This window comes from Panthera tigris, chromosome B2 (genome assembly GCF_018350195.1).
Source record: "Panthera tigris isolate Pti1 chromosome B2, P.tigris_Pti1_mat1.1, whole genome shotgun sequence".
NCBI lineage: Eukaryota > Metazoa > Chordata > Mammalia > Carnivora > Felidae > Panthera > Panthera tigris.
In genome coordinates, this window is record NC_056664.1 from 77,676,213 (window position 1) to 77,692,954 (window position 16,742).

Consider the following 16,742-nt stretch of genomic DNA (forward strand, 5'->3'; position numbering starts at 1 on the left):
TATTCTTTTTGTTGATATTGTAAAATAGAATTGTTTTCTTAATTTCCTTTTCAGGTTGTTCATTGCTAGTGTATAAAAATGCAATTTATTTTTGTATCCTGTAACTTTTTGCTAAAGTCATTTATTCTAATTGTTTTTGTGTGTGTGTGGAATCTTTAGGGTTTTCTATATGTAAGATCATGTCATCTGCAGTCCGATTATTTTACTTCTTTCCAATTTTAATGTGTTTTCTTTTTTTTTTTCTCTCTTATCTAAATGCTAAATTGTTTTTATGATAAAATACAAATTGTATTTTTTAAAAAGGAATAGGTAATGCAGATTCGGGTAGGCCATGATGAAGATTTTAGAATTTACTCTGAAGGCAAAGGGACCATTGGAGGATTTTAAACTGGGAGAAGACAATCAAGTGTGTACTTTAAAAAAAGAAAAGAAAAGAAAAATAAATTTAAAAAAAGAAAAGAAAAGACGCAAGTCCTAGTGGAAATGATGGCTTAAGAGTGGATGCAGGAGACTAACAAAGTGCAACAAAGTGGTCTGGTAGATTAAAGACTGGGCTGGGAGGAGTGGGTGAATGGCAGGAGTAGAGATGGGGAAGAGTGAATGGATTGAGTATTTAGGAATTATAAGTGACGGAATTAGGTGGTGGATTGGATGTGTGGGTGAGAAGCAAGTACGAGAGAGCATTTGTAAGGCCAACTCTTAGATTCCTGGCTTTGAGTACAACTAAGTGGATTGAGATGACATATGCTGTGGTATGGAGGTTTTCCCCCCCAAGTGTTTATCTATTTATTTTGAGAGAGAGAGAGAATGGAATCCCAAGCAGGCTCTGCACTGTCTGCACAGAGCCCAGTGAGGGCTCCATCTCACAAACTGTGAGACCACGACCTGCGCTAAAATCAAGAGTCGGATGCTTAACCAACTGAGACACCCAGGCATCCCAGTATAGAGATTTTTGTATGCAGAGTTTGAGATGGTTGTTACAGAGATGCTACAGAGGAAATCGTGTGCAGATCTTGGCACGGAGATACACATCCAATTAATAAGTTCACTCCACTTTGAGGAAAATTCAGGACCTAGTCTGAATTAAGTTTTTGTGCATAGGACATGCTCGTTTGGTATTTGTGGAATGATTTATCACAAAAATCCAACGTATATATTGTAATATATTTAAAGTTAATTATCTTTAATGTAGGAACTAGTATTTTTAAATATTATGTATGTGGCATTCTATGAGAAGAGGCCATTTCTTATTTTCTCAATTGAACTGGCTAAACATTCATTTACATTGTCATTTTATGTAATCCAGCTCTCTTGACAGGCTCAAATGTGGTAAAACCTGCTTTTCTGTTCAAGTCCATAAATACAGGTAAAATAGATTGAAAGGTTACACACCAGTAAAATTCAGGATATTTTTACTTTTCTAGAATGGGAATGGGAAAAGCAAGGTGAGGAATGAGATGTGCTATGACTAGCTATTCAAGGATAAACATAAAACTTTTTTCGTAAGTCTGACAAGCACTAAAACAGGTAGTCTTTGAGGTGATGTTATAACATCTGTGATGTCTGGATTGGAGAGGAGTAGAGAAAGATACAGAGGAATGGGAAAAAGGAAAGCAGTGAGGAAGAAATGGAGAAAGGCGGGGGAGAATGAGCATTTATTAGGTTCTGAAATGGGTATTAAGGTATAATCTACTTTTGATCCATTTGAACCCCGTGCTTCAGAATTATTTTCCCTTAAAAGTTAATGCCACCTCACAGCTCTTTACTGCTATACAGTGCCACTCTGATTAGAGTAGACACACTAGGGGCATCCTAGTCAGTTAAGCATCTGACTCTTGATCTCAGCTCAGGTCTTAATCTCAGTGTCATGAGTTCAAGTCCCCTGTTGGAGCCTATTTAAAAAATGCCCAGCGTGGAGCCTACCTTAAAAAAAAAAAGTAGACACACTAGTCAAATGTGAATTTTGTTTTCTAATGCCACCACTGTATTAAGCTGGAAGTCAGAGGACCCATTTTTTCTTTCTGGTCCTGGTTCTGTCCTTAACTGGCTGTATGACCTTAGGACGTTACTTACCTTCTGTGAGCCTCAGTTTACTCATCTGCCAAATGATGGAGCTGGACAAAATGATTTGTAAAGTCCCTTCTGCTCTAATACTCTGTATTTCTTTGGAATCAATTTTGCCCTAAGCGTGGCAGTGGTTTCTTATCATTTAAAAAAAAAAAAAAAATCCACGTGCAACTATGTTTTTGACATTTTACAGTATTAACATATATCCTCCTATACATTGAACTAGCACAGAAATTATTTTGTACAATTTGTCATTCTAATTTATATGTTGCTATTTGAGATTTTAGGGACTATTTGAGTTTCTATTCAGAGTGTCATCAGTTTTGTTAAATACTTGCCACCTTTAAATAATTTCTTTGCCACAGTCCTCAGAATTTGTTGATTTTGAGTTTTAATGGGAATATTTTAAGTAATTCCCAGACTTTGTATTGCTGGCTTTTTCCTTTTGAAAGAATGACTAGGAAAGTAAAACTTCTATAAGTCTGTGACTTATTTATAGCCAGAACAACTTTATTTTCACTTTTTTTTTTAAGTTCTCATTTAAAATCTTTACTGATTTTGGTTTGGCAGTGAACTAAACTGTTAAAAGATATTTGCAATATAATTGTCCCCAGTAGAATCATGTGATATTAAAAAAAAAAGTAATGCTCCATATATGTAAGACATATAGTCAGAGGCACTGTAAAGTTATGTTTAGTTTTATTTCTCTGTGTTCAGTCTTTATACTTTTTGATTTAGTTTAATGTGGCAGAGAGTAGAATAGAAAGTGGCAAGTACAAAGGTCTAGACTTCAAGAAAAGGATGGAATTTGGGTTTCTGTGTTAAAATGCTTATATGCTCATGGTTTTAATACTGAGGAGCCATGATTATACTGTCTTATAGGAGAGTCTTTTTACAGTGGAATACAGGAATATAGTGCAGTTATACCTAAAAAATAAAGGTACTAGTGGGTAGCAAAGGATGTTTAAAAAAGGAAGAACATCTCTCACTTTCCATCTTTTAACTTACAGATTGCTTACTAGACGTATCTTCCAGTCTGTTCATAAAGAGAGAAATTGTGTGTTTTATTTGGAGTATTAAAATTGTATTCCCAAAAGCCTTACAAAGGTTTCAGGCTAGCCATCACCCAGTAGATTTTTAAACATGATTTTCTCATTGTGATAAAGAAAACAGGGAAGAGTTTAAATTTGCACTGTTAAGATTTAGACTCTCCCTCACAAATACAAAAAGTAAAGATTCTTATTTGTAGTTCATCAAACAGGCAGTAGGAAATTCAAAGACTTGAACAGAGTAGAAGTGTATTATGCTTAAGTGGGTCGTGAGGAAATGTTGAGGTTTATCGGTTAATGTTTTAAAAGTTACAAACCTACGGAAGTTTCAGCAGACTTCACCCACTCCCTTAATTTTTCTATAGATATATAATTTGTTTTAGAACACCTATTAAAGCAAAATAGACCTCACCTTTGTAAAATAAAAAATACATCATCAGTACTGAACACAGTAATTGGTTGAATCTCATCCTCTAGCGTATCCAAGTATCCTTTTGTGGTTACCAGTATGAGTGTGTAATGCTCCAGTACTGCAAACTTCTAGGGATGCTACTTTCTGGTATTCAAGAATAAATGTGAGGAAAAGAATTTAGTATAATTTTAATAGCAATGGCTATTAGAATTCAATACAAAATTATTTTTAAGTTAATTCACTTCATTCTAAATGGTACTCTCAGGTAAAAATATTTAATGCAGCTTTTAAAAGTTAGCAGTGTAATCTCCTTTTGCTTATTAAGGTCAAGTATTTTGTAATAGTGTGACAGTAATAGAAAATTGCAAAGAAAAAAGAGTAGTAGTTCCTGTGCTTAAAAAAAATATATATTCCTGATAAGTATTTGTATTGCAAATGAATTTTCAAATGTTAATAATCTATTATGTCTTGTTTTTTAAAGTGAATGAATTTTTAGCTTTTGAGGGTCCCATCTTGTTGGATATGAGAATTAAACATCTAATCAAAACCAATCAGTTAAGTCAAGCAACTGCTCTAGCAAAGCTGTGTTCTGACCATCCAGAGATTGGTACAAAAGGTAGTTTTAAGCAAACTTACCTTGTTTGTCTTTGTACATCATCACCAAATGAAAAGTTAATGGAAGAGGTGAGTATATTTTCTTTTGTTAGTAATTAATTTTAAAAATGAAGAAGTTAATTTTCAATTAGAATGTCTTTGACTTCTCTTTCTTTTAGATAGTGAGGGACTATTGTCAGTCTTAACTTTTCAGTATGCTCTTGGGTAGTGATTCTAAGCAGCTTTCAGAATTATATGTAAACTGATTTCATCTAGCTTCTGTTTTAAATAATTCGAATCTTTTTACCGCTTTGGTTAAATTATGGGAAAGATGGAGGTAGCTTAACAATTTAGTAGGATGTTTATATTTGTCAGCCTTAACTTTAGTTTTAACTTTAGTTTTACCTGATACTTGTAGGATACTTGTAGATCTTTCTAACTGGCTAATTTAAGTAACTATTGGAATTTATTTGACTTCTTACTAAGAATATGTTTTCTGTTTTACACACACACACACACACACACACACACACACACACACACACTCATGCACGCACACATAATGTATTCAAAAACATAATGTATCCTAGGAAGAAGTTATAAATACAGATAGATAAATGTCTATATATAGGTCGAAATTTTACTTGTATATTTAATGTAAAGCTTTATTTTCTCTGTGTGACATACGATATTTTTACTTCTAGTTTGACATAAAACGTAGTATTCATGTATTTGTTTTATACTACAGAATTCTGAGGTAGAATCATGGTCCAAATGGGAATTTGCATAATATAGCCTCAGACAGAAACCTGAACGCCTACATGAGGTTACAGGTTGTAATTGTAGAGGTAATTGTGTGATTTTATTTATTTATTTTTTTTAAAGACTAGAAAATGAAGAGGAAGATGGTAGCCTTGGACCAAGATTAGGTCCAATAAGGTTGTTGTGGATGGTGAGGATAATGAGGATACTGGGAAGAGTGATGTCTGGCATTTTCTAGGCTGGATAGAATAGCTCCCAGGGCTGTAGCCTAGGGAATTATATCATTAGTTTAGACATTGGCTAATCCATAGATTTTTTTCTTTATTTCTCTTTTATCTCAGATAATTGGCTTTTCAGTCTCTATATCAGAGCAAAGTAGGAGACTGAAGTTTTCTTATTAGTTCAGAATAGCTATGCAGACAGTTAATTGGCAGATATATAGTTTCTTAAGATAGCTTTTGAAATGTATTTAACAGTTTTTCTAAAATTCTTAAATTAACTATTGTGCTGCTGCTACATTTTAGATTGTTTTCAACTCAAATAAAGCTTTCATTATCAGTTCAGCTCTTGTCCTTATGTCAATCTGTCCATCCATCCATCCTCCCTTCAGCAAATTTTTATTAAGCACCGTGGGGTTAAATGTGAGTTAAGGCATAAGCCTTGGCCTAAAGAATCTTTAACTTCTAATAGAAAACTTTCTAAACATAGGGTCATTGGGTTAGCTCTGAAGTCTTGTTTGAAGTTGAAGAGTATGAATTTGTAATTTCCAGGAAGAATCTGTATTTCTAACTATCTTGAATAATCAAAAGATCTTGCAATACTGAACCTAAGTTTCCTTTTGGTTTAGTTGAGTAGTAGCAACCCAGCTTGCTCTGGGACGTCCTCAGGAAAATTCTCTGTGAGGACCCCAAGTATCTCTGATATCCTATGAAATGATTTTTTTCCTTCTTACATTAAGCAGATAGAATTAAGGCATTCCATGTTCTTTTTGTTTGTTTGTTTGTTTAATGTTTATTTCTTTTTGAGAGAGAGAGAAAGGGAGTGGCAGAGAGATAGGGACAGAGGATCGAAAGCAGGCTCCATGCTGACAGCAGAGGGCCTGATGTGGGGTTCAAATGCACAAGCTGTGAGATTATGACCTGAGCTGAATTCTGACGCTTAACCGACTGAGCCACCCAGGCACCCCAAGTCTACACATTCTTGCTAAAAGTCTCCCTTTGCTTAGAGATTGTTTGGTTATTCTTTTATGTTCCTATTACAAACATATAGAAACTTTTTCTTCATTTCCCATGTGAAGTGGGTTAAGATTGGCTGTCACCAAGGTCTATTTTATTTCTGCCCCGGGGAAAGTAGTCACTTTGGAACAATTGCCCAAAGACAGAGGTGGTATTCATTCTTTCTCTCTCTCTCTCTCTCTCTCTCTCTCTCTCTCTCTCTCTCTCTCTCTCACACACACACACACACACACACACACACACACACACACACACACATTCATTTACCTTTACTTGTCTGGTTCTTATAAGCATTTGAGGTTTTTACCCATTCCTTATAGTATGGTGGGAATAGATACTGGAAAGAGTCAACCATAGCCTGGATTCTGTGGTCCTTTTGAGGAAATCCTTGTCCAAGTGAGCCAGTAGGCAAGGGATTGACTATTCCCCCAGGATCCTTTCATTGTAATAGAATTAGCAGCTAGCCCTGGTAGATGGCTGAAGAATGGGGCTGAGAGAGAGAGGAGTGTCTGTCTGGCTTCTCTGGAATTACTAGCTTGGTCTGTAATGTTGATAGAGGTATAAAACGAAGTGAGCATTGTTTATTTTAGACCAGTATTTCTGTTGGTTTTGTCATTAAAATAAACATAGAATTTAAAAAGTAAAATTTTCTTTCTCTCTAACCATCACTTCTCAATTTAATACTCCCCCAAGTAATCATTCAGTTTGAAATTTGATATATAACCTTTCTGATAGTTATATATATATATTTTTCTATATATGTATGCACCCTGGCAGCTAATTACTTTTTCCCTGTTTATTATGAACATCTTTCCATATTGTTCCATATAGATCAACCTCATTCTTATGGCTGCATAATTCCATAGTATGTATTTGTAATAACTTTAGTCAGACTAGGGGGCATTTGAACTATTGTCTTGTGTATATATATCCTTTCATTCCTGTCAGGGGTACACTGGTGGGACAGATTTCTGGAAGTGGACTTCCTGGATCAAGGAATTTTTAAATTAATAGATAGGGACTTACTACCAGCCAAAAAAGATTATGCCAATTTATATTCCCATAAACAGCATATGAAATTTCCTCTTCCCTAACACTGGAGATTATTTGTCTTTTAAATTTTTGCTAGCCTGAGAGTTAAAAAAAAAAAAAAGCTTGTTATTTGATTTTATGTTTTATTAGTATGAGAGGTTTACCATTTAAATTATTTTATAGAAGGAAAGCAATTTTATCTTGGTAAGCAAAAAAGACTTCTTAAAATGTGATTAGAGCCAATACATTTTAAAAGTATACTCAGTAAATGTATATAAATACTGGTGAAATGTTCTATATTTTTTGAATACCTGGCATAAAGAGCCATATTAAAACCTAAAAGTCATCTTTCATGTTTTGTTTTTTTTTTAATTTTTTTAATGTTTATATCTGCGTGCATGAGCAGGGTAGGGGCAGAGAGAGAGGGAGACACAGAATCCAAAGCAGGCTCCAGGCTCTGTGCTATCAGCACAGAGCCTGACGTGGGGCTCAAACCTAAGAACCACGAGATCATGACCTGAGCTGAAGTTGGACGCTTAACCGACTGAGCCACCCAGGCACCCCTCATCTTTCATGTTTTTGAAATGGTTTTTCTGTTTTACAAAGAGTTTAGCATAATATGTCTTTAACAGATCATTCTGATTTTAAAAATTTATTCAGTTCTAAATTTTCTGGTACTTAAATTTTTGCTCATTTTTCAAAGCAATAGAGAAAAGATATCCATATTATATAAATAGTCCCTATTTAGGTAAACACTGGTAATTGCTACTTTATGCTGCCTTGGATTTAAAAAAATAATAATTCTTGTTCATTGATGGCTATATTTGACTTGTATTTCACTTTCATAGTTTGAATAGAGCCATTCATTAGTCTAAATACAGTTTCATTTTCCCCGCCATTCTCTTTAGTGTCCTGTTTTTTTGAGAGGACTCTCTAGTGGCAAATCAGGGAAATGGAAGACAGTAAAAATTGTTTTCTTAGTATACCTATAAAAAGTGAGGTTTTCTGTATTATTGAATATGGCAAATGTTTCAGTTGATATGTTGTGTATGTATGAAATAAGTATGTAGAGGCTACCTAACATACAAATATATATTTCTAATGATTAACTGTAAGCTAATGTAAGTAATGGCATTGGGAAAATAGGTTTCCTTATATATAATATACACATTTTACATCATTGGAGCGAGAAGAGTGGCTTAGGTTTTAGAAGAACCGGACAACATGGGCGCCTGGGTGGCACAGTTGGTTAAGTGTCTGACTTCGACTTAAGCTCAAGTCATGATCTCACAGTTCGTGAGTTTGAGCCTCACGTCGGGCTCTATGGACATCTCGGAGCCTGAAGCCTGCTTTGGATTCTGTGTCTCCCTCTCTCTCTGTCGCTCCCCCACTCACGCTCTGTCTCTTTCTCTCTCTCTCAAAAATGAATAAACATTAAAAAAAAAAATAGTGTAGAAGAATGACAACAAAAGATCGGTTTCAAAACAAATTAGATTTTCAGGATATAAGATTTTTTTATTAAACCTGAACATGTGAAAATCAATATTTAGCAATAAAGGGCCTCAACTTGCTTGTGCATGGAGAATTCTGAAAAGAATACAGACTTTGAAGCTACATCTGGGTTGAAATCTTGACTACCACTAATTAAGCATGTGACTGAGCAAGTAACCTCTCTGAACCTTATCTCTAAAAAGTTAATAGTAATATCTACCAGGCAAGATATTGTGCAGATTTAGCAATACTATTTCTGAAGAAGCTGGCACAAATAAATAGAAGCTGCTATTATTGTTATTATTAACATGAAAAAGTAAACAAAACTCATAGGTTGACTTCTAATAATTGTCTGTATGTGTGTACCAGGATAATTGTTTAAAATTAACACAGTTTGCAGTAAAAGATAATGTGATTAAATGGAAAGAATGTGAGTATTTGATGTCAATCAGACAAAATTTGATTTGGAGTTCTACCACTTAATTAACTTTTGCAACTTGGGCAAATAATTTGTTTGAACACCACATTCATTGTGTAAAAAATGTTAATTATAATGCCTACCTAGTAGAAAATTTCTGATTAAATAATAAAATATGTCTGACAGTGCACTTAATGTGATATAGATATTTGAAAATATTGTATGATTACATATTGTTCAGCCCCTTTTTAATTTTTTTAAATGAGCTCACTTAAAGATTTGTTAGAAGGAGTTAGAGGCATAGTGGAAAGAGCACTGCACCAGGGAGTTGGAATTCCAAGACTCCAGTTTCACTCTTAACTCTGCCACTAACTTCATAATTCCTTTCAGAAGTCATTGTTGTTAAACACACAAACTCAGAGCTGTGTCTTCTCTTGTTTTAGTGTTTTCTAGTGCAGCTTAAGGTATAGAATGGGACCTCTGAATCTATTCTTATGCAACCTTTGTTCTCAAAGATAAGCCTCAAAGTTATCCTCATTTAGATACTTACTCAGTCCTAAACACATACTTTACACACACACACACACACACACACACACACACACACACACACACACACACATATTCTTTCTCACACTGACATACTCAGAAGTTGATGAGGAGAGACGTAAGATCAATAAGGAGGGGCATGGTTACCTCTGTGGTGCATGGGTGCCAGTGCTCTGTATGGTCTTCAATTTTTTTTGGCCATTTGTCATTTATAACATGTTGGAATTAATCTTTTTATTTTGTGGAACACTGGTGATTTGTGATTATGTGATGTTTGCCATATTCTTGTTTTACAGCAAATGCTTGTAGAGATCATATGTAAGTTCTGTTTATGTAGTAAATCATTGTAATATGATAGTAAATTTTAACTTTTCAAAAAATAAGCAATAAGATGTGTGTAATTAAATGAAGTTGCCTTCATCTAGGTTATACTTATGTATGCATGGCTGTTGACAGGCTTTGAGATGAAATGAATTGATATGAAAAGAAAAATGAGATTTATAGAAAGCTGAGTGAGTTTTTAAAGGTAGTATAACTACAGTATAAAATGTTTCATATTATACCTTTTTCCCTCAGATGAATAGACACTTTATTAGTTTATATCCAGTAGATCTCTGTGTCTTTCTGCTGATTCTAATGCTTTTTAAATTACCAGATGAAAAAGGGGAAAAATACAGCTTTTCTTTTTCAGTATCATAGACTAGATTAATGGGTAGAGGGTACTTACAATGAGCATTAGTTTTTTACATATAGATATTTGTAAAGTTCTTGAAAATAGTTGGTTTTTGACTTGAAAAAAGATTTCTTTATTGAAGCCTAGTAATGACAAACTATGAATTGATAGTATATGAGTATGAGGTTTTACTGATAAAAATGATCTGTAAATATCTAGTGAAGATTTTAACATGTATTGCTATATATCCTAATACAAACCATTTTATGGCATATTTCTGTGTCCTTTTTCTGTAGATCTCAGAAGTTGATTGCAAAGATGCACTAGAAATGATCTGTAACTTAGAATCTGAGGGTGATGAAAAAAGTGCTCTTGTCTTATGTACTGCATTTCTATCACGTCAGCTCCAACAAGGAGATATGTACTGTGCTTGGTGAGTTGATTTTATTTTGTAAGGAAAACTTTGTTAAACAAAAAAACAAGATAGGTTGTGAGAGTGCAGAGAGCTCAAGAACATATTTTTAATCTTTTAAAGTCTTAACAAGACAAAAAGCTTATTTGCAGTTATTACATGCTGTGTAAACTGTCAACTAATTCATATTATAACTTAAATTTTTTTTTCTATTAAGGACCACACAACTCCTTAGTATACCAGTAATGATTGTATAATGATTAATAGATATTAGAAGATGAAAGAAAGGTTTATTTTATCTGATGCCACAATAACAATTTTTTCAGATATGTAAGCAATCTATGATTGAATGTCTGTATTTTTTCCCTCTGCATATTATACACTTTCAATTACATAATTAGCTGCTAATCATTCGTGTATAGAAATATAGTTCATTTTCTGTCTGTGAGATATTTTACTTCACTAACTTCTTCAGTGCACATTACTTTATATGATACATTTTCAATTCTGCAAAGCCTGTTCTATATAATCTTTTGGGAGCTTGCAACTAATGGAGCTGTTGACCTCAGCTGATTCAAAAATCTGAAGGTCAGCTGTCTTAAATTAATGTGTTAGCTAAAGCTGACAATCTGTTCAGTGAACAGCATTATTAGTCTTAAGTGTTGTATTGGTAATATGGGAACACAAAATTTAGTTTACAATATTCTAACATTTAAGAATTTTTACCAAGTGACTAACACATTACATACAAATGAATATGGAACAGGCAAGCTAAATAAATGTGTAATTAAAGTAGAATAAAGTTTATAAAGGTTTTCTGAGCAGCTGTGAGTTTTGTTATGAAGGGAAAATCATAAATGCAGGACAGAGAGATTGATATAAAAGGCAGGTAGGAAGATTCTGAAGGGAGAATAAATAACATGCATATACTACTGAGGACAAGTATATTTTCTATGTAACATTAATAGTAGTGACTAAGAAATTAAGTGTGCTATTGCTTTAAAAAAGGCATCAAAGTCTGGATTTCATATGACCAACACAGGCAATCTATTATAAGGTCTTAAGAAGGAAGGCAAAGTAGAAGTTTATGTGTAAGAAATGCTGTTTAATACAAGTAATGGAGAAAAATGGGTTGGGGGCTGAATGGTGAGGGTAGAGTTGGGATGAAGAAGTGGCAGGACAGAGCTGAGATAGGAAAATCAACTAGAAAACCAGTACAACAGTCCATCTGGGAAGTTACGAAGGCTTCCTTATGGATGTTGGATGGGGCGAAAAAAAATGACGATAGCTGTGTTTAGGATAGTAAAAAGCAGGGGCTGATAGGGTCAGTGATAATGATGCATTAAATTAGAAAGATGGTAAACTGGAAAGAATGTTAATCGTCTTTTTCATATATTAAGTTTCAGGTTTCAGAAGAGATCAAAGTGGAGAAGTCTTATAAAGAACTAGAGAGGTGAAAGTGGTCAAGACTGGAGAGACAGATTTTTGAAGTCCTCCATATATAGGTTAAAATCCAGTAAATGAGCAAGTTGTTCAATTGGGTGGTGAAAGAGCAGAGTTCCTAGAAGTGCAGACTGAGGAAATAATAATAGGAAAGGCATGTATTGAGGAGAATACTTGGTGAAAAAATTTGAAACAAGGAAGAAGATTTTTGTGTAAATTAACCACAGAGGACAGAAGAGAAATAGGACAATAGGTAAAAGGGAGGAAAATTCATCATTTCAGTAGGATTATTTTCTATGAAAGATACATTCTAATTGCATTTGAAATCAATTTTAAAGTCCATTTTCAAAAATTTCTTTATTTTACCAATTTGACAGAAATTAGTTAAATTACTTTCTTTTTGGGTTCTGTGTGATCATTGATTGTTAACATTTAATAATATTAAATTTAAAATTTTAAATTTAATTGACCAGTTGGTCAATTTTAAATTTAAGGTAGAAGATAAATGAAATGCTTTTTAAAATATGCCATTGATATATATGTATATGCATTTTATGTATACATACATTTTGTACTTTATTATGTAAAGTCACAGATGTGACTCAGAGTTACCATTTGTATACTTTTAGTTTAAATGAGAGGTGCTTCATTAGTGACAGGCAGTGCTTCTCCCTGAGATTGAAAAATATCAGTCAATAAAGTGATAAATCATATCCTGATTTTATTTAGTCTCTAAAAAATTGAGATCTATTTTATATTTTATTTAAACTTAATTTCACATGTAGAATTGGAATCTAAAACCAGCTTTAATTTCAGATGTAATGACTGGGCTGACATAGTCCATGATTGTTACGTTATTGTTCCAACTTATTTTTTTTTTCTTTTTTTTAGGGAACTCACTCTCTTTTGGAGTAAATTACAGCAAAGAGTAGAACCATCTATACAAGTGTACCTAGAAAGATGTCGTCAGCTTTCTCTGTTAACCAAGACGGTGTATCACATTTTCTTCCTGATTAAAGTTATTAATTCTGAGGTAAGAATAATCAAGCTATTTTTTCTTAATTTAAGATATATAAATAATCTTTAATAAAAGACATTATTTTGGCACTTCTTCCAGTGATTTTTGTTTATTTCATTTAGAGTGCTTTGCTTTCCTTATTAGTCTAATAATAGAGATTTGCTATAGAGAAACTTAAAAATGCAAATGAGAGCCAGAGTCTTTCTCTTGGCCTGAAGAAGAGTAATATTCTAGTATTTTATCATTCTATAATTTTTACTTCTTTGTGTTCTGCTGTTTTGATAGTTTGGCTCTGTAGAGATTCAGAAAGTGTGAAGAGAAACGGAGAGATAGCTTCCTTTGTTGGTAGTTTGGCAGATTACATTGTCTAAAAATCCTTTTTCTACAAAATGCCCCAAAATACTTGATGACATAAACATTTCTATTGATGTATAGCATCTGAGATTGCATGAATGTTAGGGAGGGGAAATCCTTAGGCTCAAAATGAAGAAGAACCTAAAAACTGGAGCAGAAAGCTTGAGCTGATGCTGGGCCCCTCCTGGCTTGGGTGGGGATTAGGGTATGTTACTACTTGTGGTAACTAAGGGGTTTGAGTTTTAATATGCACATGGGGGTAGGAGATAGCTTTATGGGGATAGGAGATAAGTTCTTGGGCTCAGCCCTCTCATGTTAGGGAGCTGAAAGTGAGTTCCCCTGTCCCCCTTCCCCTCCCCAACCTTGAAGTCCTATAATTTCACTGAAAAAGTAGACTAGAAAAATACTACTTTTTATTTAACACAGATAGATGATAGGAAACTTTGTGCATGTCCAACTGGGCTGTGGGTCACAGAAGGAAAAAAGTTTTCTTTAGGAATTTGTACCCATAGGTCTATCCTTACACAGATTTGGGGTCCAGATTTACCCTGTCTGTGTAGTCCAGAAATCCCCATGTTGAATAAGTAATGTTGAAGAAGGTAAGGGTGGAACTGGGCTGGTAACAGCTGGGATACCTGGCAGAAGCAAATGCAGAACTTTGGAGGGACATACCCTCAATGTAGGATTCTTAGATAAAGTCCTGCTTAAGATGAGTTTGTGATCAAGATTTACAGAACATGAAGCAGTTTGTCATGAGGGCATTCTGTCAGAGAGAAGTAACAATAGGATTAAACATGAAAGGATAGAAACTATAAATTACATATATTTGAAGACATAAGTAAATTTAACCACCAAGATTTATAAAGCATATGAAACAACATGACATGACTAAATTTCGGTAGACAAAAAGAATAGAATTATTTGCCTAGTAGTTTAACACAATTATGGAAAATTCTATAAAATACATGTATTTAAAGACATAAAATAAGGGATTGAAGTATAAGAAAGACACTATCAAAATGATCAGATTTTAAAGAGTCAGAAGAACTTTTACAAATAAAACACAAGTCATTGAAATGAAAACACTTAATAAGTAGATTAAACAAATTAAATACAACTGAAGAGGCACGTAATAATCAGAGGTTGCCTATGTGTTTCCATTTATTTATTTAAATTGGAATCCAAGTTTTATAAGATTAATTTATTTTCTTATAGCATAACCCTTGCAGTTATGCAGTTGGTTCCCATTTTAAATGTACACAGAAGACACTTTCCATAGTTGCTACGTTGCATAGAATGGGATGCCAAACAGTGTTTAGGAATCCTTAAAATCTGGTGTGCAGCATGACAAGAAGTATTTTTTAATTCATGTGTAGTTTTGTTTTTTTTTTTGAAAGGAGGGACCGAAAGATACTCTTCTGTCCCCCTTTAAAAGTAACTTCTTAAATCTGTCGTTGGTCCATAAATTTTACATATATCTTCACTTTTTCTCCTGAAATAATTTCTTTTCAGGAGGAAAGAATTTCTCTCAAAGTAAAGGACAGGAATGAGTCCTGCTTTCCAGTTTTTCCTCTGTCAGCCTTGTTAATTCATTCTGATTTTCCATTTTCTATATTGTAGTGTTGCAGTTAAAAGAAAATGAACTTAAAATAGTAAGTTTCTTAAAAAAATTAATGTGCAATTTTAAAACATAGGTTGTGCCACTAGTGGCTTTATGTCTCACTTAAAGAACAGTGTAGCAAAGTAGAAGGAGCTTGAAATCAGAAGCCAGACAAATTGGGTATGAAACTTGATGTTCTGTTGACCACCTGTTAACTCTAACCACTTTGTGTTACATTTTTTAAAATTTTATTTTCATTTTTATTTATTTTGACAGAGAGAAGGAGAGAGAATCTTAAGCAGCCGCCATGCTGAGCATGGAGCTCGATCCCATGATCATATGATCATGACCTGAGCTGAAATCAAGAGTCAGATGCTCAGCTGACTGAGCGACCCAAGCGCCCCTCATTTCTTAATTAGATTAATTAAGGACGTTAAGTAAAAGTGACTCTCCTCCATCAAACTTACACCCCACTTATCAGGAGATTGTGTTGGAGAGGGGAAGAACTTGGACAAGAGCTACACTGTGCATTGTCGTAGCCAGTAGCCACATTTTAGGGGCTCAGTAGCTCCATGTGGCTAGTGACTACCATATTGAATAGTATAAAAAAGACTTCCATCATCACAGTTCTGTTGAGTAGTGCCTTTCTGGAGAGACTTTGGATTCAGAAGTAAAGCACCTATATAAAACACTTATAAGCATGAATAATAGCTTAGAGAGTTGGTCAGGGGAGCACACCTACTGACAAGAATAACTTGCAACTTGCTAATTACTCTGCCCCAAAAATCTTGTTTCCCATTCCATAAAAATTTTTTCCCTTTGTTTTTTACTTTTTGAAATCTGATCAAGCAGAGGTTTTATCTTAAAACTAGAATCCTAGATTATTATTAAGGACCAAAAGAGACCTTAAAATTAATGCTATAGTGACTAGGTTCTAGTAAAACTTCTCAGTTTTCACATGATGCAATTTAGTCTCAAGGTCAGTGATTTGGGTTACCTGGTGGCCCTTTTTAAAAATTCCAGGAGTGGGGCACCTGGGTGGCTCAGTCAGTTAAGCATCCAACTTCAGCTCAGGTCACAGTCTCGCGGTCCATGAGTTCGAGCCCCGCGTCGGGCTCTGGGCTGATGGTTCAGAGCCTGGAGCCTGTTTCACATTCTGTGTCTCCCTCTCTCTGACCCTCCCCCATTCATGCTCTGTCTCTCTCTGTCTCAAAAATAAATAAACTTTAAAAAAAAAAAAAATCCAAGAGTTAGGGGCACCTGGGTAGCTCAGTTGGTTGAGCATCTGACTCTTGATTTTGACTCAGGTCATGATCCTGGGGTCATGGGAGCCTGCTTAAGATTCATTCTCATTCTCTCTCTCTCTCTGCCTCTGTTCCCCGCTTGTACACACTCTCTGTCTCTAAAATAAATTTAAAAATAAATAAATGAATTTAAAAAACACAATTCCAAGGTTTGTTGAAGACTGTTGGCCAGTTTATTCATGCTTTTTCCTAGACCCTTGAAATTAAAAGGTTGAAAAATATAGCACTATCGTTAAGGCTTTCAGTCTATTGATGGAGACACACAAACATGTGGGCCATCCAACCCACTTGTCTGTTTTGACTGAGTGATAGCCAGACAGAATGGGAGG

The 16,742-nt window shown here is 34.4% G+C and overlaps 1 protein-coding gene across 2 annotated transcripts in view; it reads left to right on the forward strand.

The window, feature by feature from the left end:
• Window positions 1–16,742, forward strand: part of ZNF292 (zinc finger protein 292) — a 93,333-nt gene that overhangs the window by 62,722 nt on the left and 13,869 nt on the right. For both annotated transcript variants that reach the window (XM_042986773.1, XM_042986772.1), the window contains exons 5-7: window positions 4,010–4,212; window positions 10,579–10,715; window positions 13,029–13,170. In XM_042986773.1, the coding sequence (XP_042842707.1) occupies window positions 4,010–4,212; window positions 10,579–10,715; window positions 13,029–13,170 (482 nt within the window). The remainder of the gene's footprint in view (window positions 1–4,009; window positions 4,213–10,578; window positions 10,716–13,028; window positions 13,171–16,742) is intronic.